General features: G+C 44.5%; 1 protein-coding gene across 2 annotated transcripts in view; it reads left to right on the top strand.

Moving 5' to 3' along the window:
• PHF21B (PHD finger protein 21B) overlaps positions 1-23,234 on the top strand; it is a 298,381-nt gene that overhangs the window by 179,856 nt on the left and 95,291 nt on the right. The window contains exon 3 of one of the 2 annotated variants that reach the window (XM_063133362.1): positions 7,868-8,209. The exons of the other annotated variant lie outside the window; for it this stretch is intronic. Coding sequence (XP_062989432.1) covers positions 7,868-8,209 — 342 coding nt within the window. The remainder of the gene's footprint in view (positions 1-7,867; positions 8,210-23,234) is intronic. 2 annotated transcript variants of the gene reach the window in all.

Below are 23,234 nucleotides of genomic sequence, written 5' to 3'. Positions count from 1 at the left end.
TTCCACCTAGCAGACCCCTCCAACGTTGTAACACCCCTATTCCAGAAGTGCTGCCTGTGCACAGCATTCAACCCTCCACCCTCATTACACATTAAACAGCAGGACACCAGAAGCTCCATCACACCGGGGGTTAACATGCTCCCTACCTTCGCTTCTCAGCCGGTGTTTTCTGTCCTCAGTTACTTCCTCTTTTCAAAAGAGGAAGTACAGCACGAGCATGGGGCCCATTGAGTCCACAGTTCTAATGGCGGTGCTTCTCCTGCACACAGCAGGAGAGAGCAGCAATCCCGAGTTTAAAAAAACACATCGGACTTAATGAGGGGATTTTTTGTTGCACAAGGAAGGCCAGATGGGGCGGAAGGGGAGCGGGAGGCAGACAACGTCATGGGAGGGACCTGAGCAAACTCTGTGAGTGCCCAGTAACGAGCTCGTCGGACGGAGCTCTAGTCGTATATAGTATTTATTCTGCAATTCAACAGTCTGTCCTGCACTATCATCTGGGACAAGGTGAATTAAACACATTCTAACAATGAGTATAACTCACCTTGTCCCAGAAGATAGCGCAGGACAAGCCATAGAATGCTTAATTCTACGCTGATCTGGTAGTAAAATGATAGAATAGTTTCATCTCAGACATAATGCTTACTGTCTGGATAGGGTACACCTATATTGTACTGTCACTGTGTGTCCATGTACATGTATTAATATGCATGAATACTAGAAGCGAGAGGTACCCCCCACTTTTAAAGAACCAAACAAGGGGGTTAGCATACATTAACAATATTTTAAAGTCAACCATCCACCTACCCACAGCTTTTCAAAAGACAAGAATAGGACAAATGAAGACACTGGTTTACCAGAGTTAGGTACTACAAAACAGGGCATCCCCTTGGTAAATAGAGAATGTTGATCTGATACCTCCATGCTTCAGGTATAAGATTTGTAGGACTCTTTCCTACAAGTTGTGGCTGTAATCCTTGGGGTAATCATTAGCTGGAGTAATCCTTAGTTATCAGGAAACATGCATAGGAATGCACTGTAAGTAATGCATATTTTAAATAATGAATACCGTAAGTAATGACTTTACCCACCCTAACAGGGCTCAGGTAGAATTTAATTTTATTAACAGATCCAGAACACTTTTAACAGTTCCTCATTGGCAGATCATACTTTAAGTCACTTTCAGGAGATGGCTCAAGATCACATTAAAGTTACTTTAAAAGTTATTTAAAGTGACTCAAAGTCCCTTTAACATTAATATTCTATCACTTTAAAACAAAAATGTGATTAAAATAGCATCAGTGTATGGTGCAAGGTGACGATCCTTTTTTTATTTTCGAAAGCAAACAAATACGGGGTTGAATAAGTTCCATTTCCACTACCGTTGGCAGCTTAAAAAGGAATCGATCTGCTAACATGTCTTGTAAAAATAGCAATAAACCTCAGCTAGAACAAATTAGATTTTTATTAAATTATAGTACTGTGAAGACGTGTTTCAAGTGTAGTTTTCACATATAAAATATAGCTTTTGTATTGAAATATACCTTACCACAAAGCACTTGCAATTTTATTGCTGAAGACATATAGCCTGATCAACCACCTATTTAGCCTGAAATAGTGGACTATAATATCTTTGATTGGAAAGGCACTAAGCCATGTAACATCGATGAAAGTATATCCATGAGTCATACTGAACTATAAGTCAGGGTTAGAATCTCTGGTCCAGGGACCAAATCCCTCCCTCCAGTAGACCCAGTCTGAAGGCCACATTTCCTTCCTCTGGCTCTAACCCTTTCCCCCAGCTGCCTGTCATTGGCTGGTTTTCCCAGCAACTGTGCAGTTTTTTCCCCATTTTAAAAGGTTGAAATTTCTCTCCTAAGTGTTAATTACTGGCAATAGGAGCTTTAAGCTAAAATATGCTGGTATTTGAGGGTGGGGGGTTGCCACTGGAATGCATGTCCCAAGAACTTCTCCAAAACTGGCTCTAGTCCTTGGGTAAAAGAGGCCTTGCACCCCTGCTATAATTTATTATTTATTTATTTTAGAATATTTATATACCGGTTCTCATTTGAAAAATCCTGACGCGGTCGCAACATATTACATCCATCCCCTCCAATACAGAATTAAAAGCAAAACAGCATTTAGATAAGTTAACGGTTGGGGAAAGCCAGGATAAACAACTAAGCTTTTACTAATAGTTGAAAGCACATTTCAGGGTGAAGGGTACCACCATAGAGAAGGCCTATTGCTGCCTTGTGCAAGATGAGATTCTGCAGAATGTGGCCTCCCCTGAAGATCATAATGGCGTAATGGGTCTACGTAGGAGAGATGATTTTTCAGACAACCTGGTCCTAAGTTCTTTAGGGCTTCATACATCAATAATAATTCCTTGAACCTGGCTCTGTAACAAAGCTAATGCATTTATGTTCCACTGCAATCAATGTGGCACAAATACAGTTAACAGGCCTCTGAAATCAGTGCCAAACCTCCCATTTAGCATAACAGATGCACATTGCACTCTAATATCTTGAATCTAAATATATTTACTTGGAACATTTTGAATGAAGCTTTCTCACAAGGAGGGCAACTTGGGATGTATAAAACACTGCAATCAGCAGGGCTCTTTTTTCTATTAAACCTTAGGGACGTTTTAAAAGACCCATGCGTACAAATGAACAACTGAAGTATATGTTTCTGATCAATTACAGACACATACTTAAATATTAGGCATGTGCTCCGCTCCTATTAGAAGCGCAGAAGCAGGAGCGAATTGGCCTGCTCCGCCTTGCCCAGAGGCGGAGTAGAAGCGGACCGCGGACCCCTAGAAGCAAGGCGAAGAGAAGCGACCATTTTCGGAGCGCTTCTTTCCGCGGAGCGCTCCGATCGCCATCTTGAAACATTTCGCCCATAGATAACTGGGTTGTTTTTGAAGCTATCGTTCTGAAAATTTTTGTGCTTAGACAGTCGTGGATGGGGGTCATTTTGAGACTACTCTCACCTCTCTGCATCGTGCGGGTCGCGTGCTATATATTTTAAAAAATCGGGTCAACAAACAGGGACAGCGCGGGTCAAACGGCGGTTTTCGCCCATAGGATTGCATTGTGGAAAAGAATCGGGGATAACTGGGTTGTTTTTGAAGCTATCGTTCTGAAAATTCTTGTGCTTAGACAGTCGTGGATGGGGGTCATTTTGAGACTACTCTCAACTTTCTGTGTCCTTTGGTTTGTGTGCTATGTTTTTTTTAAAAATCGGGTACATTTACAATACAAACAGTAGGGTAAACCCGGCTGCGGCGCGGCGGGGTTTATTTGAAGCGATGACAGGCACATTCAACTCCCAATCCTGATGAGAATTGATCACCTCATGAAGCATCCTCCAATCCCAGCGTTGGAGGGGGGGACTAAGGCAGAGGCACCCTCAGAGCTTTCAGCTTTCAGCATCTTTGTGGGTTGTCGTTCGTGGAGAGAGGAGTTAGTTATAGGTGCTGCTGCTGTGTTTGGACTTTGGAGATAGATTAGGATTTAGCTTGGCGCGTGTGTGTGTGTTTGTTTGCTTCTTTCTGACTTTTAGCTTAGTTTGCTCTGTGTTTTTCCCTTACTTTGATTTAATATAAACTTTATTTTTAAACTTTGGAGTGTGTGTTTGGTTGGTTGGTTGTCCCCCCTCTCCCCTCTCTTAAAGCCTGACTGTGTTTCATCTTCCTTCCTTCTATATACCAAAAAATACAAAAAAATGCGAAAAAAATTATTCTCTATTTCTTCTCTCTGTTACTTGGACTCTGTGTGTGACTGTGTGATTGTGTGAGCATGCTGTGTGTGCAGTGCACTGTTTGTGAAGTGCAACAGCCACTGATTGAGCATTTCAAATCCTGTTTGGGCAAAGCATACACAAACTTCTTGTCCCATTTCCCTACATACAGTAGGATTAGACACATGGATTAGCTTTCATGGTGCCAAGTTTGAGGTTTCTAACATGCAAAATGACAGAGCTATGGAAAGGGGTGTGAATGGGGTGCCCGATTTTCAAAAATTCCCCAAAAATCAGGGGATGATGGGATTGCCTTGAAACTTGGCGTCCATATGGACACGTGGATAAGCTATCATGGTGCCAAGTTTGAGGTTTCTAACATGCAAATTGACGGAGCTATCCCAAGGGGTGTGAATGGGGTGCCCGATTTTCATAAATTCCCCAAAAATCAGGGGATGATGGGATTGCCTTGAAACTTGGTGTCCATGTGGACACGTGGATAAGCTATCATGGTGCTGAGTTTGAGGTTTCTAACGTGCAAATTGACGTAGTTGTAGAATGGGACAATTTGGGGTGTTAAGCCGCGCCAAAAATCAGGGGATGATGGGATTGCCTTGAGTCTGGGCGTCCATGTGGACAAGTGGATAAGCTATCATGGTGCCAAGTTTGAGGTTTCTAACATGCAAATTGACGGAGCTATCGAAAGGGGTGTGAATTAGGGTTATGGGTGGTGCGTTAGAGGTTAGAGCCGCGCCAAAAATCAGGGGATGATGGGACTGCCTTGAGTCTGGGCGTGCGTGTGTGTCCCTGGATAAGCTCTCATGGTGGTGAGTTTGAGATTTTTAGCGTGCAAATTGACGGAGCTATGGAAAGGGGTGTGAATGGGGTGCCCGATTTTCATAAATTCCCCAAAAATCAGGGGATGATGGGATTGCCTTGAAACTTGGCGTGCATGTGTATACCCCCATGAGGTGTCATGGTGCCAAACGTGAGGTTTCTAACTTGAACAGAAAAAAAGTTGTTTACTTTTTTAGCTTTCAATGCAACCCTATGGGGGGGGGGAAAAGGAGCTCCGATCCTGATCCGGAGCTCCGAGCGGAGCGGACATGGGTGGAGCGGGGGCGGGGCGAAGTGGCCCGATCCGAAAATCGTGGATCTGGAAGTGAAGCGGAGCGGGGGGTCCGTGCACACCCCTATTAAATATAACATATTGAAAAGTAGTGATGACTAGGAATAAAGAAACTGGGGGCCAGGGCAGACACTGGAGTTTATGGACCTACCCTCCTCGATCCATTTAGGTTTGGACCCAGACTCCCCCATGCCAATCTAAATGGATCCATTTCAAACCAGCCTCAGCCCCTCTGGTCTGCCCATATATAACTCATCCCTCTGCCTCTTTGCGTCTCAATTTTAATTTTGTGTTGAGGGTGCCAGCACTACTTTGTCATAAGGCCTCATGATCTACAAGGAACCATGGGAAATATAGTTACTATGGTTCACAGCATCCCTAAATGCTGATGTGAGCATATGTGGCAGCATCCAGGGACATCACCTTTCATAAGAATTCATTTCTAATGATGGCAGTGTTCCTAAACACTGGCCTGTTTGCTTGCAGCAACTCGGATGGACACTGGAAGCCATGGGAAGTAAAGTTCCTGTGGGGCTCAGTGTCTCTTCATGCTGGCTTGTATATTCATGGTGGTGAACAGCATCTATTGGAAACTGTTCCTTATAATCTGCCATGATCCCTGCCTGCCACTGTGTCCTGATAATTAAAGGGAAAGGGAAAAGCAGTCTCTGGCCCTCAATCTCTGGCAGAATTAAGCCTAGTATTGTACAAAGTGTTTAATATCAGAACTGGACTCCGTAAAATGTATAAAACCTTCTTTAAAATGTTCAATTATGTTACCATTGGGAAAATAAACATAAGAACATAAGAAGTGCCCTGATGCTGGATCAGACCAAGGGTCCATCTAGTCCAGCATTCTGTTCACACAGTGGCCAGCCAGCCATCGGCCAAGGATGAACAGGCAGGACATGGTGCAACAGCACCCTCCCTCCCATGTTCCCCAGCAACTGGTGCATACAGGCTTATTGCCTCGAATACTGGAGATAGGACACAAACCTTCATCTGAGCTTTATGTTTGAACTTCTCATATCATCAGTAATCTCATTACACTAATTTCATAAACAATTGTTGGATAAACAAGTCTTAAAATTATATATATATTTGAATTTTTTTCTTGTGAAACATTTTTTGTTGTGAATAATGTACATTATTACTTCAGGGTGGCTTTTGAGGAGGGAACAATTATTATTTTTAAATTACTTTTCAAAACAAAATTCTTGTAACTCGTAATCAGTTAGAAAGTGTTCATTTTCGCTATCCAGGTTGTGAGTTATATCAAGTAACTTTGGTGGGCTGGAAAAATTGGAACTGTTATGGGTAAAAGGAACCACACCGCATATTGATCAGTGTTGCTGTACATGACAAATTAACCAAACCCCAGGTTCAGTGCTGTACGTGTGGGGTTGGAGGTGGCGAGGCAGAGAGAATGTATGTGCAGGTCATAATTTAAAGCACAGCTTATTGCTGAGAGTGCAAATCTACAGAGCTGCTGCAGCTTCAAATTGAAGGCAAAGTAATTGTAGTGACTTGCATGGCAGTTTCAATGACTCCTACTTCTTGATAAAAGCTGCAATCTTATGCACGCTTACTTGGGAGTAAGCCTGACTCAACTTAATAGAACTTAACCCTGAGTAAATGTGAAAAGGATCTGGTTACAGAGACATAATCCATTTGGAAGCTCATTTCCATAAGCCTCATTGAAATAAATGGGGGCAGCAGAAGAACACCAATTGCACTGCTCCCACTCATTCCAAGAACTTCCCAATCAATGCCCCCATTTGTTCTTTTTCTTTTGTTTGGCTGGTTCCATTTCAGGCCACGGAAAGAAGAGTACATTTCAAAAAAGTACTCATGGGAGTTGTTGGGCTGCAACCTTGAGCAGGTTGGGCACTCCCTGTTTTGCTTGGGTCCCCGCACGGTCCAGGAATGTGTGTTCAATGTTGCAAAGCACAAATGGATAATCTGGATCAATAAACTATTAAGGCATAAGCAATCTGTGTTAAGTGATCCCAATATGCATCTACAATTGCTTAAAAATAGAAGCAGGGGGAGAGGGAAGGTTGCTTTGCTTAATAAAATCAAGGCCCACCTATTCCAATATTCTTTCTCCACACACACACCTACATGCACACACAAAATCGGGCCTGTGGAAGCCGTTGGCTGCTATTTCTGTGGTATGTGTGCGGAGAGAGAATATTGGAATAGGTGGGCCTTGATTTTGAGCCCCTTTGGGAAAAGGGTTCAGGACTTTGGATCGCTCCTTTGGAATTCTGACTGAAACGCAGAGCAGATTCACACACACACCCCTACACAAAGTCAGGCCTGTGGAAGCTGGTGGCTCCTATTTCTGTGGTATGTGTGTGTGAATCTGCTCTGGGTTTCAGTCAGCATTCTAAAGGAGCGGTCCAAAGTCCTGAACCCTATGCCCAAAGAGGCTCAGCACCTTGGCCACCAATAGCCCCCCGGTGGCCCCCCTCCACCTTGCGTCTTTGCTCCGCGCGCTCTCCTGGGGCTAAACAATGGCCTCTCCTCACCCTGTAGCTGGAGAGGAGGGGGCGGGGGGGGGGGAAAGCGAGGAACAGGCTTCCGCGGCCTCGCTGCGAGGGACCCCGCAAAGGGCGCGCCGGCCGAAAGCAGCCTCGCTGCCGCCCGTAACTCACTCTGGCATCCTCCTCTTTGGCGCGTAACTGCGGCGCTTCCGGAGAGAAACTCCGAAAGGAAAAGGGACGCGAGACGCGCGTGAAGGCGGAGGCGGAGGCGGAGGCGGCGACCCTCCCGACCGCTCCTCCGAGGAAGCGCCTCCCTTGCCGGGGTGAGCCGCCTGCCTTGGCGCCCTCCGGCTTCCTGCGCCCCCGGCGCCACGCGCTGCTCTCGCGCGCCCTCGGCTCCCTCTCAGTGGGAGGGCGGGCGGGTGGGTCTGGCTGGGGGCGAAGCCGCTTTAAAAACGCGGGAAGCCTGAGCGCCCCTCTTCTTTTTCTCCTTCTCTTGCAGAAGCTGGCGGTGAGGAGCTGCTCCGCCGCCGTGCTGGTGGGGAGCGCAGGAGGGAAGAGCAGCGGGGCCGCCGGCAGCAGCAGCGGCGGCGGCGGCGGCGGCGGCAAGCAGCCCGCGGTGCCGGCGCTCCTCAAGGCGCCCGGCGGCGGCCCGAGCCCCAGCCCTCAGAGCCTGGCTCTCTCCGTGCTTCCGGCCAAGGGTCCCGTCGCCATGGTGACCGCGCACCTCAACGGGGGCCTGGGCTGCAGCGCGGAGCCCCCGCAAAGCGCGCCCATCAACCTGCAGACGAAGCTGGGCTGCAGCGCCCGCCGCGCGCCCGCGGAGCCGGCGTCCCATGCCCAGGTGAGCGCCAGCAGCAAGCGGGGCTCCTCAGATCCCGAAGTTGGGGTGCGGAGGGGAGGGAAGCACGGCCGCAGCGCCGGGAGCCGTGGGGCGCGGTGAAGTTTCGACCGTGTGAACGCGCCCGCGGTCTTCGGAACTTCCCAAGCCGCCACGCGTTTGCCCACCTTTCGAGCATGCCGACCGCGCCGGAAGGGTTAACAACGCTCGCTAGACTTCGGGTAGTCACCGAAACATGTGTCTCAGCCATCGTTTTATTTCGTAGAGCGCGTCCCAATAACTCGTGGATGGAGGAAGATGGAAGAAAGTGGGTGGAGAGACTGGAGTAGTTGCAGGGGGCGGGGTCATCTCGTGGTACTGGAGTGCTGAGGGGATGATGGGATTTGGATCAGGCTTACCGACTGATGTGCTTAAAGGCTCTAGCTCTTTGCACCTCTGAGTATTTGTAGCTGCCTTATGGGGAATCCTTGTCTACTTCTGACTGGCCCTGGCTCCCCACGGTGCCTGGAGAAGATCCTTCCTCCCTTCCTTACTTCTTGAGATATTTGTAAATGCTGAGCTATTGCTTTTCCCTATGTGCGAAGTGGCACTCACTGGTCTGCTCCTGTTGTGTGTGTTTTAATTCGATGCAAAGATACAGTGCCTGTGAGCATGTGCAGAGAGTGCCTTTTGTCTCAGAAAGGAATAGGACTATGGTGTGTGTGCACGCACGCAACTGCAGCAGCTATATGGTTTGTTGGTAGGCTGGTGTTTATTTTATTTATTATTTATTTATTTATTTATTACATTTTTACAAATTAATATTTGCTACGCTTGTATTTTTATCCCTCTCATTCTTCTTTTTCTTTTCGTCAAGGAGCTCAGGGGTGGCTTACAATGAAGTTGTGCCATTTTCTCCTCCTGAGAAAAGCTGGAAAGTACTTCAGTGTGGAAATAGGGATATTTTTGGCATGCGGTATGTCAAGAGTGAAGGGAATAGTTGGAAAATATGAGAACTGCAGCTAATAGAGATAGGAAAGGGTTTGGTCACTATTGCAGTAGGTATAGAGTGACTTGAAGACAGGCGTGTGAGTGTGAGTATGTGTGTGTGTGTGATATAACTTTAAGACTGCTGCCTGAGTTTGCTTTTTTCCTCTTCCCTCCTCCCTTTTTTCCTTTTATTGTGTATTTTAAATTGTAAGCCTGAGTTTGCTTTTTTCCTCTTCCCTCCTCCCTTTTCCCCTTTTATTATGTATTTTAAATTGTAAGCCTGAGGGTGTCTTTTCCCCCCCTCATCTGTATACCCAACCTTTTTGGCTGAAGGCTGGAGTTAATTTTTTTAAAAAAAAAATAGAAGTGTAACTTAGACCAACTGTGCAATGGGGAGCTATGGTGATGAGGGATATAGTTTGGGGAAACAGTCATGGCATGAGAGCTAGTGGAGGTGAAAGAGCAGTAGGGTTGCATTGAGATGGGGAGTACTTATGTGGCAGGAGCTGGAGTAATAAACACAGGCGAGCCATAGAAAAGTACAAGGGTATGTGAACTGTGAAGCAGTGTTGAATAGGTATAGGGAGGCATAGCTGTGGCAGTGTGAATAGGAAGCAAAGCAGTGCTTTTAAGCCAGGCTGATGCTGTTCTTTGGGCACAACGATTATGTCAATTAACTTTTTTCAGCTGAAAACTTTGTCTCTCCGGTTTTTTTTGCCATTGTTGTCTTTTCTTCCACAATTCCCCATAATGCCTTCTTGGTTGAGGCTGTGCTGTGTCCCTTCATTTATAGAATAGAAATACTCAGTTTAGGTTGGAGGCGGCAGAGCCTTTTCCATTGTGGCACTGACAGTATGAAACAACTTGCCCCAGGGACGCAAGAAACTCTATATAATATAGAGGGGTGGTGTTTATTGTGATGCTGGGGCGAGAGTCTATTAAGTACCACGGCCAGGGAAATGTCTTTATTAGAAAGGTCTTTTCGATAACGTGGTTGATTATACTGATTTGGAGAATTTTATCTTGGCTTCTTCTGCTGGTTTTATTCAATTTGGTGTGTTATTTTTAATCTTTGGGTTTAATGTAGAGAGTTTTAAGCATTGTAGGTGTCAGCGTCTGATTGGTTTCACCTCTAAACAGAGGGAGGATTGAGGGGGAGAGTAAGGATCAGTGCAATCAGGGCGGTGTGTAATCCTGACCTTGAACAATCACAGACAACCTGCAGAATGTGATATGAGCTCATATTCCCAAAAATCTAATTTAAAATGTTTCAAGCCCTTTATATGTGAAGATACAGGCAATACCCGGTAGAATCTCGCAAACCAGACAGCAGGTGGCTAAATAAGATATTTAGTGTTCTGGGGCTGGGGATTGTATTTCAGTGCCTTACTTTTTTTATCCATCTCCCTAACATTCAAATTTAGCATAAACTATACAAAATAAAATATGCAAACTATTGATATGTATAATTTATACAGGTCAGAGGATTCAGACAAGCTTGGCGCAGAATATGAGTTTTTGGTGTGTGATGGGTTTCTTTTTAGCTCAGAGTACACACACCACCCTAGTTGGGAAACACTGCTTGGTGTTCCATGTTCCATTTACTCCTCTGGTTCCTCTCTATTTGTAAGACTGAAAAGAGAATATAGTTCAGATAAAGATATGTTCAACAAGGCTTCCAGAGCCATTTGTGAAAATCATTTTAGGAATGTGAAAATCCATTTAGACATATCTGGCTAGCTTTAGAGCTTTTGTGATACTTGCTGTTTTTATCTGTCAAGCACTAGTGGACTCTTTTTAAGTAAGTAAAACAAGCCAATGCTTTTGGGTAGGCATACACCTAAAACAAGGCACTTATATTTCTTTCTCTAGAAATTTATGATGCAACAAAGTCCAGTGGGGAACAGTGAACCCCAAAAAGCCCTGTGGATTATACACCAGCATTCAGCATAGGTGGTCAAATTGCAGCATGAATACCAAAAGTCTCACTAGCAGTGGGAATTTGTAGTGTGAATGGACAGGAACATGGAATCATCTCTGTATGCATTGAGTGACAGCAGCCACACAGATTGAAATATATTCACAGACCAGGCATGTCTTGTTTTAACGAAAGGGTCTTCATATGTGTATGATAGTGGGATCTGTGTGAAACCCTGCACTGAAGATAATGGCTTTAAAATCCCCATGATAATATTATGATATATTGAATTCAGTATCTATGTATATAACGTCATCATGACTGCATTGTAAATGGAATAAAAGACCACAGTTGCAATTCTAAGAATTCTTTCAGTGGAGTAAGCTCCATTGAACTCAGTGGAACCTGCATCTCTGTAAAGGTATTTAGGATTGCACTGCACAGCTTATTTCCTAATTTCCTAGAATACTTTGAAACCCAGGGCCTTAGCTAAATGGGGCGAAATCCCGGGGCGATCCCCGGTATCGTCCCTGTGCTTTCACATGACTCTCAGGGGATCCTGGGATCAGGGAGGGATGTTCTCGCCCTACGCTTTTAGGCCCGCTTTCTCCATGGTCTCAGGCTGAGCCTGAGACTGCGGAATGTGTGTACGGGCATTGTGGTTTGTCCCGGTTCCTCGCGACAAGCCAGGACCCGCGCATGGGGCGCAGAGCTCCTCAGGAGCTCTACGCCCATCGGGGGGGGTGGAGCGGGGAAAATTATTTTTTTTAAAAAAAAAAAAACAACCACCCTTACCGAGCGCATCTTCTGTTTCTTAAAAAAACCCGAAATGGCGGGTGTGACGTCCTCTCCTTCCAAGGCCGTTGTACACCACATGTAAACAGAGGGGGGATCTCGCGATAAAAATATCGCGAGATCTTCACCCCTCCACCACGCAAAACCAGGTAGGTCTAGCTGAAGCCCAGGTCTCTATTTTGTATTGTGCAATTTATGGAGTTTCTTCTCTTATGGTAGTCTTTGGCTGTTTACTACATTTTAGGGAGTTAGAACAGGGGTGGGGAACCTCAGTCCTGGCGTCCCATTCTGGTCCACTAAGGTTTCCTGGATGGCCATACCTCCTGGACCCCCTCCCCCTCCCCAAAGTTTCCCAGCTTTTGTTCTGCTTTTTCCCCATTCTAAAAGTGCAGGCGCCTCTCCTTAATCCTAGTCACTGGTGGTAAGAGCTTTAAGCTACAGTGTGCTGGTAATTTTTGTATTTTGGGGAATGGCCCAGAGCACTTAGGCTATTGGGCAGTATAGAAATGAAGCAAACGAATAAATAAAATATTTTTGCCATTGGCCTCACCCACCACTGGAATGTGCCCATCCCCCAAATTTCAAAACTGTATTCAACCCTTACTCTGAAAGAGGTTTCCCACTCTTATATTAGAGGCACTAAAGTTTAAATTCCTTTATTAATTATAATAAATCATATAGTTTGTAACTGTTGCTGTCATAATTGTGTCCACAGAAGTCCACACGTTTCAGTTGATCTTGTTGGTCAATCAAACATTTGTGGTTGGCAGAGCCATGACCCTTCCCCAAAGCATGTGGTCTTATTCCTGATTTTCTGCTGCACCTCCAAAATGCAGAGTGGTGTCGGGAACAAACCTCTGCTTCTCTCTCAGTTGCAAGGGAAAGGCAGATGAGAGCTGGGTTGGGGGTGGGGGTTAGGTTTGTTTTGGCTCTGCATTTGCTGGACGCTCAGTGCTTGGAGACAGGAAGGGTGCAGGAGGGAGGCTTGCTCTGTCAACCTGTTGCTCCAAGCACAGAGCTGAAACATATTTCAGACTTCCTCTGAACTTTGGAAGTGGGGAATAAGGGGATCCTCCTCCACCCTCACAGATACAGAGTTGTGAGAAAGCCTGGGGCTCATGTATTAGACATTTTCAAAGCGCTCACTACAGTGAGCAAAATTGTGTAGATTCCTGCTCTTGCTACCTCTATGCATGGACTTTCATAAACATGTAGATATCTCTCTTTCACCTTCCAAATCCCTTCTCAAACTTCATCTTTTTCAAGGCCTTGACTGAACTGCTTAACCCTCACCCTAGTGGTAAACAAGTTTAAGTAAATATAACTTCGGCTCCTTGCTTACTGCTCTTCTCTCTCCCTCCCCTCTCCCTCTGTGGCCTCCTCTGCCAGTGTTAGATTGTAAGGTCCTTTGTGCCACATCCTTTGTGTCTTATTTATTTCAACACTCAGAAAGCACCATATGTCCTGGATAAACTTTGTAGGTTGAAAACTAGAGTGAGGGGCACTGTGCTTCAGTGGTTCTGCACCGAGCAGGAGGGCCAGTTCTAGGAGGTGGTGTGGGGAGACTACAGTATTTCTTCGACTCTAAGGCCATAGCTAGACCTAAGGTTTATCCTTGGATCGTCCAGGGGTCAAACCTGTTCATCTAGGTGACACACAGGGGATCCAGTACTCAGGCAGGGGCGAACCCTGGATGATCCCAGGATAAACCTTAGGTCTAGCTGTGGCCTAAGACACATTTTTTCCCCATATAAACATCTCTCAAAATGGGGTGTGTCTTAGAATCGCGGGTGCGTTTATTATTTCTTAGAATCAAAGCTTTTTTTTTCTGTTAGTGGTACTGAAATTAGTGTGCGTCTTACAATCGATGGCGTCTTACAATCAAAGAAATACGGTATTATTCAGCTCTGTGGCTTCTATGATAGGGGGCTCACCTACACCAAGCAGGATATTTCCCTATGAAAGTGGTTTATAGGGGAGGAGCCACACTACTGCTTCATAGCAGTATTGAAGTGCACTGACAACTGCTGGGGCCCATTGACACAGACCATATACCACTTTCATACCGCTATATCCTGCTTGGTGTGTCTCCTGCCTTTTATATACCGCTTTCATAGTGGAATATCCTGCTTGGTGTAGATGAGCCCAGGGTAATAAAGTGGGTAAAAGGTAATAAAATGAAACTCAGTGTTGATAAGACACAGAGGTATTCTCGGTAGGTGGATGACCTGAGTATAGAGGTGGTTTCAATCTGTTTTGAATGGGGTGCACTCTCTCTAAGGCAGTGGTGGAGAACCGTGGGGGGGGGGATGACTCCAACTGACCCCATGCAGGCTGGATGATGTGAGGAGTCAGAGGCTCTTTCTACACCTGAGGCCTTAGCTAGACCTAAGGTTTATCCCGAGATCATCCCAGGGTCATCCCTGTTCATGTAAATGACACACAGGATATCCCAGGAGCAGGCAGAGATGACCCCGGGATAAACCTTAGGTCTAGCTAAGGCCTAAGGGTTATCCCAGGAAAATGGAGGTATCATCCCTGCCTGCTCCCGGAATCCCCTGTGTGGCATTTGGATGCACAGGAACAATCCCGGGACGATCCAGGGATATAGAGCTGGTGTAGACATGCCCAGAGTGTTCCTTAAGCTGGTGCCTCAGTTGGGGATGCATCCTGTAGAGGCTCCCTCCCACAGGCCCTGTCCCCTGGAAACTAGCATGCAAGGACAGAGAGAGTAGAATGCCCATCTTGCTCTCCTCCTAGGTTACAGTGTCCCTGAGGGCTTGCCTGGCTGGCATTAACTCTGAACAGGAGCACTCCCGTTAGAAGATGAGGACACACTGTAACATTTTGTTGCAGGTCCCAATTATTTAAACATGGTATCTCTCTTACCATCCTATGATGATGAAAATTTGTTTTTTATCTAGCTTTTGAAACATTTATTTATTTATTACATTTCTATGTGGCCCAATAGCTGAAGCTCACTGGACGGTTCCCAACAATTGCAATCTTTTCATTATGGTTCATATGACAAGCGATGTTGTTTCCATAAATATAAACCTGTTTTTCTATTTAACTGGGGCCTCAGCTAGACGTGACAGAGAGGTGAAGATCTCACGATATTTCAGTTGTGAGATCTCCCTCTCTGTTTACACGTGGCGCACGATGACCTCGGAGGGAGGGGACGTCACGACCGCAATTTTGTGCCTTTTTGTTAAAGAAGAAGAATGCATAAACACTCTTTTTTATTATTTAAAATAATTTCCCCCGCTTACCCCACCCCTAATGGACGCAGAGCTCCTGAGGAGCTCTGCGCCCCGTGCGCAGGTCCTGGCTCCTCGCAAGTAACTGCGAGGAGCCGGGACAAACCACAACGCCCGTATACACGTTCCACGGTCTTAGGATCAGCCCGAGACTTCAGAAAAAGCAGGCTCAAAGGCTAGGGCAAGATACCGGGGCAAGGGAGGGATCACCCCTCCCTGCTCCTGGGATCCCCTGTGCATCATGTGGATGCACAGGGATGATCCCGGGCATTGCACCGGGATATCGGCCTGTCCAGCTATGGCCTAAATTACTGTGCTTATTGATGTCCATCCTCTATGCATAGTAATGTTTAACAGAATGGATATATTCATACCACTGATCAATGAACACCCATTAGAGATTTTTTATAAGATATATTTAGGCATGCCCAAATGTTTAGAGATGTTGGTGCTGGCAAAGTACCCATTTACCCCAAAAATATTTTAAGGGAATTGGCTTTGACATCACAAGCACTCTCCATCCTTTCTTCCGTGTGTGAGGTGATGTTACAAGAAGTTTCCTTTGCTAGTTTGCCACACTTGTAGGTAGAGATGGCTTACATTCCAAGCAGAATAATTTAGTAAAATAAAAATAGGTTTATTTTAAGGACTCAGTATCACTCCAGCTAAGCAATTCTCACTTGTGCCATTGTAGAGTTATTTGAGGATTGTTTAATCTTCCAACAAGCCTTCCTCCCCATGTTTGGCTAATTCATTAAGCTGTGGTTGGGCAGTGATTATGCAAATCATGCATAATCCTGGTTTACAACAAGCCATGGTGATTTGTTCTGAATGTGTGAACTGGCTCTGTGTCTCTATAGCATTGTATAGTAGTTTAAGCAGTTGACAAGTTAAAATATGCATTGAAATTTCAACATAACAATGATTCTGTTTATGGGGAATTTATCCATTTTGATCTAGTAATCTTCCAATTTCCGTTTATAGTTGATCTTGCTGTACCAAGGAGCAATCTTGATTCTGTTCACAGATATCAAGTCAGATTTGGGAGTACACATGATCAAATCCAGTTTTAAACTACTTGCAAGCGGCTATTCTCCTAGTTTGATTGGAATACACTTCAGAAAAACTATCTGAATGCAAAATTTGAACAACCCTCTGATGCTAAGAAACTGGATAAGATACTTTAGAGTAAATTTGCTCAAAGAAGTTTAATTTTAGAAGCATTTCCTGGAGGCATATTGATCAACTTAAGCCAGTAATTGAGGACAGACAATGAGCCCTCATCTCTACAAAGAGCATTCCTGTTTTTATTCTAAGAAGAATAGAGGATGTACATTTTGGGAGCTATAGAATGATTTTCAATAACTTATGCTGAAAAAAATGTAAACCACGGTCTTACAAGTAAGGCCCCATAAGAAAGTGGTGTAGTGTATGCCTAAGGGCTCTGGCTGTACTGGATTCTGCCTGAGCTGTCCTGTTTCCAAATTCCCAGAAATGTATTCCAGGTCAGAACCTGAGTGTTTGGCTCTGTGCTTCCCCCCCCCCCCCAATCCCTCTATGTCTGTATATCAATTGAATTGCATAGAGGAGATTTAAAGGAGATGCCGCCCCAAAAAGAGGAAGAAGAAATTTATTTATTTATTTATTTATTTATTACATTTATATACCGCCCCACAGCTGAAGCTCTCTGGGCAGTTTACAACAATTCCCATATTGAAAGCCTTGGGAAAAGATGGGTTTGGGGAGGGGGAATTCTGTCCAGGATGACAGAATTCCCACAATGAGTTTTTCTGGCAGCAGTCTCTTTAAATCCTCCTGTGCGATTCAGTGAAGGCCTAGATATCTCCACTAGCCTGCATAACAGGACTCAAAAAGCCTGTAGCCTGAAATATTGCTGGTGTGAGGGAGAAAAATCTTCCACTCTAAAGACCTTCTTGCTCCAAGTGCTCTCTGCTGGGTGTGGGCATTCCCCCATCCTTACCATGGTGTTCAGGATCTCAGAGAACCTTGAGCTGCACAGGGGTTCTCGAAGTCTGAAATAAAAGGTGTTTGCTAGGTTTTCACTGGGCTCCACCTGGACGGCTGCCTTTTTCAGCCCTCAATGAGCACATTCGGACAACACAGTAGTCAATGGGGGTTAATAGTCAACTCCACGGTTGATTATCTAGGGGGTACTCCCCATACAACATGAGTATAATCAACCATGTTGTGGATTAAGGCCATTGTCGAGTTGACTATTAGTCAATGGTGTGTTTGATTGACACATCCACCGCCATATCTCCGTGCCCTGTCCTCCCGCTGGTATCACAACAGCCATTACTGCCCAAAATTTATCCCAGCGACCATCGCAACTCAGAAACATCACCACTCCTCCATGATTGGCTCGTTTTCAGTTGTGAGCATTCCTGTCCCCTCCGCTCTCTGACAGGATCTGGTGCTTGCAATGAGGGGGTTCCTATTCCATTCCCATCACTGCCGCGATCCTTCCCTCCCTGCCTGTTGGCTTCTCACAGTGTTTTCACTCTACCAACGCCTCCACCCCATCTGGGCAGCCTGCCAGGAAAGTCACGCCACTGAGACTCACCCCATTTTTGGGCTGTCACAATCTCTCCCACCCTGCTTATTGGGGCATGGGTCTTCTCCCCCGTCGCAGAGCTAGAGCTGCCAACCCCTTTACTTGGTTAGTGTTGGGAATGGTGATTGCTCCTTTACCGCTTCCTCCCCCCCACCCGGGAACCCCCCACACCTACTAAGTTTGGGCACAGCCACGCCAAGTGAGACAGAACTCGGGAGGCCACTGTTCGGGCCATCCACTATCTTTCCTTCCCCTGCATTCCTCCCCACCTTCCTGCTGTCCCTCTTCCCCAAGCTGGACTGTGCCCAAACTTTGACATAGCACTGCCTGTGCCACACTAGAAAGCTACGGGGAGTAAGCAGAACTAAGAAAACATGAAGGGGGAGTCTTGGGCAGAGAGACCCATGTCAGTTTCCAGGAGCGGCAGAGCGTGAAATCCCCACCCACCCGCCATTTGTGATACAATGCTAAGTTTGTGTCAACAAGCATGTGGAAAATCACTTCCCCCACCCAACACGTTGCTTCACAACAGACCAGGGCATGGAACAGCACAGTTGTCTGAGAGTTGAGCATTTTGTGGGTGGGGTTAGGGCATGATGGGGCTCTTTTCCTAATCAGTTACTAGGCAGATTTCAGAATCAAGTTCTGCCAGTTGGACTACAGCAGCAGCTGCCAATTTGGTAGCTTTTGCCAGGGGACTTTATAGTCGCTGAAAATAACCAATGAAATAGTCAATGGTGCCCGCCACGCAGCACAATAGCCAACAGTTGTTCAAATAGTCAACTCTGCACAGCGTTTGCATTGGTAATTTGCAAATAATCAACTGTGGTGTGAAAAACTCATGACACAATAATTCACTGTTGACTTTTTAACCCACTGTTGATTATTTAGCCCAGTCAATGTCACAGTTCAAGAGACCCCTGGGCTGTGCCGGTCTGTTCCGTTCAGACATTATGGAGTCTGGGTTTCTAATCAGAATTCAACTGGAGTGGAAATTGCCAGATGCTGGAATCAGAGAAAAATAAGAGAACTGTTCCATTCTGTGGTACATTGTAGCATCTAAGGCAGATAAGACTTTATTAAAAATAGAAAAGAAGTAGTGCTCCTAAGTACACGGAAAGGCAATAGACTGTTGTTATAGTCTTTCATATAATAGCAGCAAATGGCCATGCTGGATGGGGATAATGGGGTGTGTAGTCAACCGGGGAAGGATTTTTCTTGGCTTGCAATTTTACTGAATATGTGTAAAGTTGGGGTTATAAGGGTTTGTTAGGATAGAATAGGGAAAAAACTTTTGGGGCATAAGTGGATTTAAAGGAGTATATAGGTGATGGGTTTATGCTTTAATTTTAAGCGAGCAAGTAGAACTTACATACATAAATTATTCCTTGTTGGAATCCAGACTATCCCTGCCATTTTTAATGGTACTTTACCTTACATAGAATTTCCAGTGAAGTAATATCAGCTGAATTTACAAGAGGCTCTTTAGGTTTTCTAAGTAAGAATAAAATAAAATAAATCCTCCCCCTCAAGTTGTAGCAAAAGTGCTATCCTTCCATACTCTCAACCTGTCTGAACATTGGACTGACCACTCATCATGATGATTGAACTAGGGTGGGTCTCCTTAAGACTTTCAGATATGTGAGATCACTCTAGACAGTATTGGTATAATATTTGGGGAGGGGGTTTAGTATAAAATTAATTAGCAGCATAGAATAAATGCTTGTGACTCAAACCTTGATAATTAGAGCCTTGCATTTATGTGACAGAATTGCATTTATGTGATTCAAAATTAGCATCCTGCCTGCTACTAACTACCCCCTACACACACACACACACTGAATCTCCTATGATCTTCCTGCCTCCCTCTTCCCCCTGGCTGCCTTGATAACTGAAGGGAAGATTCAGACATTGTGATGTTCAGATATTTTACCAGTGCCTGATTCTGTGGCACATGGTTCTTGAAGAGAAACTGTTTATTATTTTTGTAATAATTCAAGGATGTTCTTTCCATAACTGAGAATTCTAGCCTGCTGTGTTCCATGAGAAGATGGAGAGAATACCTGTACTGTGCCTGAAAGGGCTGGTTGTCATGCTTACAGTTTGAATTACACCATCTAAAAGTTTCAGAACAATGAGAGATAATCATTGCCTTAGACTGAACTTCATGATCATTAAAACAATCACATTTGGAAAGCATGATTCTGAATATTAGAATGATAGCATTTCTTCACCCATGGTTTAGATGCAGAAAAAACTGGTTTATCTGTCCTTCAGTATCTTCCAAAGGCTATGCAGATTAGGATATCCAATGCCAAGGCAGATTGCTTCTGTCTGGGATTATTTATTAAATCTTAAAGAAACTTCCTTGTCTAAAAGCTATGCATCCTAAAATCCATATCAAGAATGGGTTTATGTTAGTGATGCCCCGATTAAAAAATAAACTTTGCATGCTCAGACATATTCTGTTGAGAGGCCTGATGCCCCAAACATCATCCTCTGCTTCTATTTTAAATTGAGAATGCTATAAGTTTAAATGGTGATTTTGTAGCTGCGCAATATAAATTCACCATATTAGTTGCATGCTGAGAAGAGAATTAAACCCTTAATCTTGATGAAACAAGAATTTTTAGAAATGTGCCTAGACTTGGTGAGAATAATCTGTAGCAGAGTTTGAAGAAAGCATGGCCATCAGTAGCGTGGAACAGATAGCAAGAGCAGCTAATTTGCATGCAAGAGAGTGTATCACCTTGGAAGAACCAGAGTCAGGAGAGATGTCAAAGATAGGTACTTCAGTACCCTGGACAGGTCTCAGCAAAGAAACCAGTTGTTCTTAAGTGCTATGCGCGGAGTCCTTATAATCGAGATGCAAAACCTCAGGTTCAGGAGCCAAATCTGGCCCTCCAAGGGACCCAGTCCATCCCTCCAGGGTTCCCCAGAAGGCCACATCTCAATCACCTGGTCCCACACCTTTCCTTCAATCACTGATTGGTGTTTTCCCAGCTTTTGTGCAGTTTCCTCCAGAAAAAGCCTACGTTGGCTTATTTATTTGTTTATTTATTTATTTAATTTATTTTATTACATTTATATACCGCCCCCCAGCCGAAGCTCTCTGGGCGGTTTACAACAATTAAAAATAGTAAACATTAAAAGTACACAAAAATTTTAAAAAACATAAAAACAGTATAAAAACAACAACAGTATCCATTTAAAACAACAATTCTGGGGGCCATTAAAAACAAACTTAACGTTATTAAATGCTGCTTAAAATGCCTGGGAGAAGAGAAAGGTCTTGACCTGGCACCGAAAAGATAACAACGTTGGCGCCAGGCGAGCCTTATCGGGAAGATCATTCCACAGTCGGGGGGCAACCACTGAGAAGGCCCTCTCCCTTGTTGCCATCCTCCGAGCTTCCCTCGGAGTAGGCACTCGGAGGAGGACCTTAGATGTTGAGCGCAGTGTATGGGTAGGTTCATGTCAGGAGAGGCGTTCCATCAGGTATTGTGGTCCCAAGCCATGTAGGGCTTTATAGGTTAAAACCAGCACCTTGAATTGGGCTCGGAAACATATAGGCAGTCAATGCAAGCGGGCCAGAATCGGTGTTATATGCTCAAATCTTCCTGTTCCAGCTATCAATCTGGCCGCCGCATTTTGCACAAGCTGCAGTTTCCGGACCGTCTTCAAAGGCTGCCCCATGTAGAGGGCGTTGCAGTACCAGTTTAGTTACTGGTAGTAAACTAAAATATGCTGGCATTTTGGGGTTTGGGGCCTGTCTTCCACCCCCCTTTGGCCCCACCCACCACTGGTAATCTGGGACCTGAGAAAGAATTGTATAGAGTAGTGCATTGTTTTCAGCCCTGAACTATCAACTGGCCTGGGTATCTTCAAATTCAAAAGCCAGTTACACTTCATGGGCATACATTGCCCACAGGCAGGGGGTGAGGTCCCAGGCTCTTGTGGGTAACAAACCAGACACAAGCAAAGGGATGCAAAGTGTTCTATATTCATATTGATTGAAGGCATAGGCTTTGCCAGTATTGCTAGCTCAGAAAAGAGATTAGGGCCTAGCCAGACTTAAGCAATAAGGCCAACACAGGTTATGTTCCTTACACTGGATCTGTCCACAGATATAATTTTAGTTGCCCGGAAGGCATTCCTGTGATCACAGCAGCTGAAAAATGTGTTGTAACTACTGTGGAGATCACTACTGGAAAGCTGTGACTGTGTCCATGGATGTTGAAGATCATATTATCCACATGGATGCATCTCATGTACTAGCTCTGCGAACAGTCCACAAAAGTTACTTGCCCATACAAATATTACTTATTCTAGTTGCCCACACATACCTATTTTAGTCATGGTACACTAATAACCTGAAAGATGAAGAAGTACCCATTCTCATCAACTTTGTAAAAGCTTCCGTGCTTGCTTCCTTAGAAGCAATGCTTATTTGTCACAGATGACAAAGCAAACATTAATTTACGAACTTACCAGGGTTCTCAAGACACATCATGTCAAAAAGTTTTCCGAATGTATGAATTGTTCTAATAGAATATTCAGCTTCATAATTTGGCTTCAAAAGACTTGCATTCAAAGACTGTGCATTTATTATATTATAGGCTTTTCCTTTTGTGAATATCTATTTTGTATATGATCACCTATGAACTTACTTTGTTCACAGGGAGCTTTAGCTCAGGTCTATATCTTGAAGCCATTTTAGACAGTCCCTGATTTGGTCAGTCTTCTATTCTCTGCCTTGCTAAAAATCTCCATTGAATTGAACCACAACTAGTTAACTGGATTTTTTTTAATTCTAAGAACTAAACTGTATTAATGCAGTCCCTTACGGTCTATTTAGCATGAGGTCCGGACAAAATTAATTGGCTTTTTTAATTCAAACGAATATCCCAAAGAAATGGATCTGTGGGGGAGAATTGCATATGCTTTGAAGTCCCATGTTGGAACAATCTAGTAATCCGTATACTAGCCAGCAGTTCTAAACTACAGCTCCTGAATTAACAGCAACAGAAGTGCTAGCATGGGGGTTGGGTGTGTGCTTTCCCCAGAAAATACTGGATTCTTATTTAAATAAATTTTAAAAAGACATACCTAAAAGGGAGCTTTATAAGTAGAAAGTTAGGATTCTTCTGCTCAAATGAATTATAGGGGTAGCTGTTCATTGTTTTGACGCCAATCAAAATAACCCCCATGGAGAGCTTTGATTCACTTCTAAAAACAAAAGAACGCTCTTTAAAATGGTAATGCATTGCAGCTGCTTCATTGTACATGGAGGTTGTCTTAGCCTTGTGTAAATTACCAAGCTAGCATTCATGAAAGTGTCAAAAAAATAAAAAAATAAAATTTAGTTCTGTTTGCAACTCTGAAAACAAGAACAGAATAAACTATATGAAGACTCTGTATGATTTGAGTTTGTAGTAATATAATGTTAAGATGATTCTGAGGGGTGGGGATCTCTTGGGTGTGATACAGTCATAAATATGCAATTCCATA

Source organism: Elgaria multicarinata, chromosome 9 (genome assembly GCF_023053635.1).
Source record: "Elgaria multicarinata webbii isolate HBS135686 ecotype San Diego chromosome 9, rElgMul1.1.pri, whole genome shotgun sequence".
NCBI classification, from domain to species: Eukaryota; Metazoa; Chordata; class Lepidosauria; order Squamata; family Anguidae; genus Elgaria; species Elgaria multicarinata.
The sequence above is the reverse complement of the archived record's forward strand: the minus strand, read 5'-3'. Positions and strand labels throughout refer to the sequence as shown.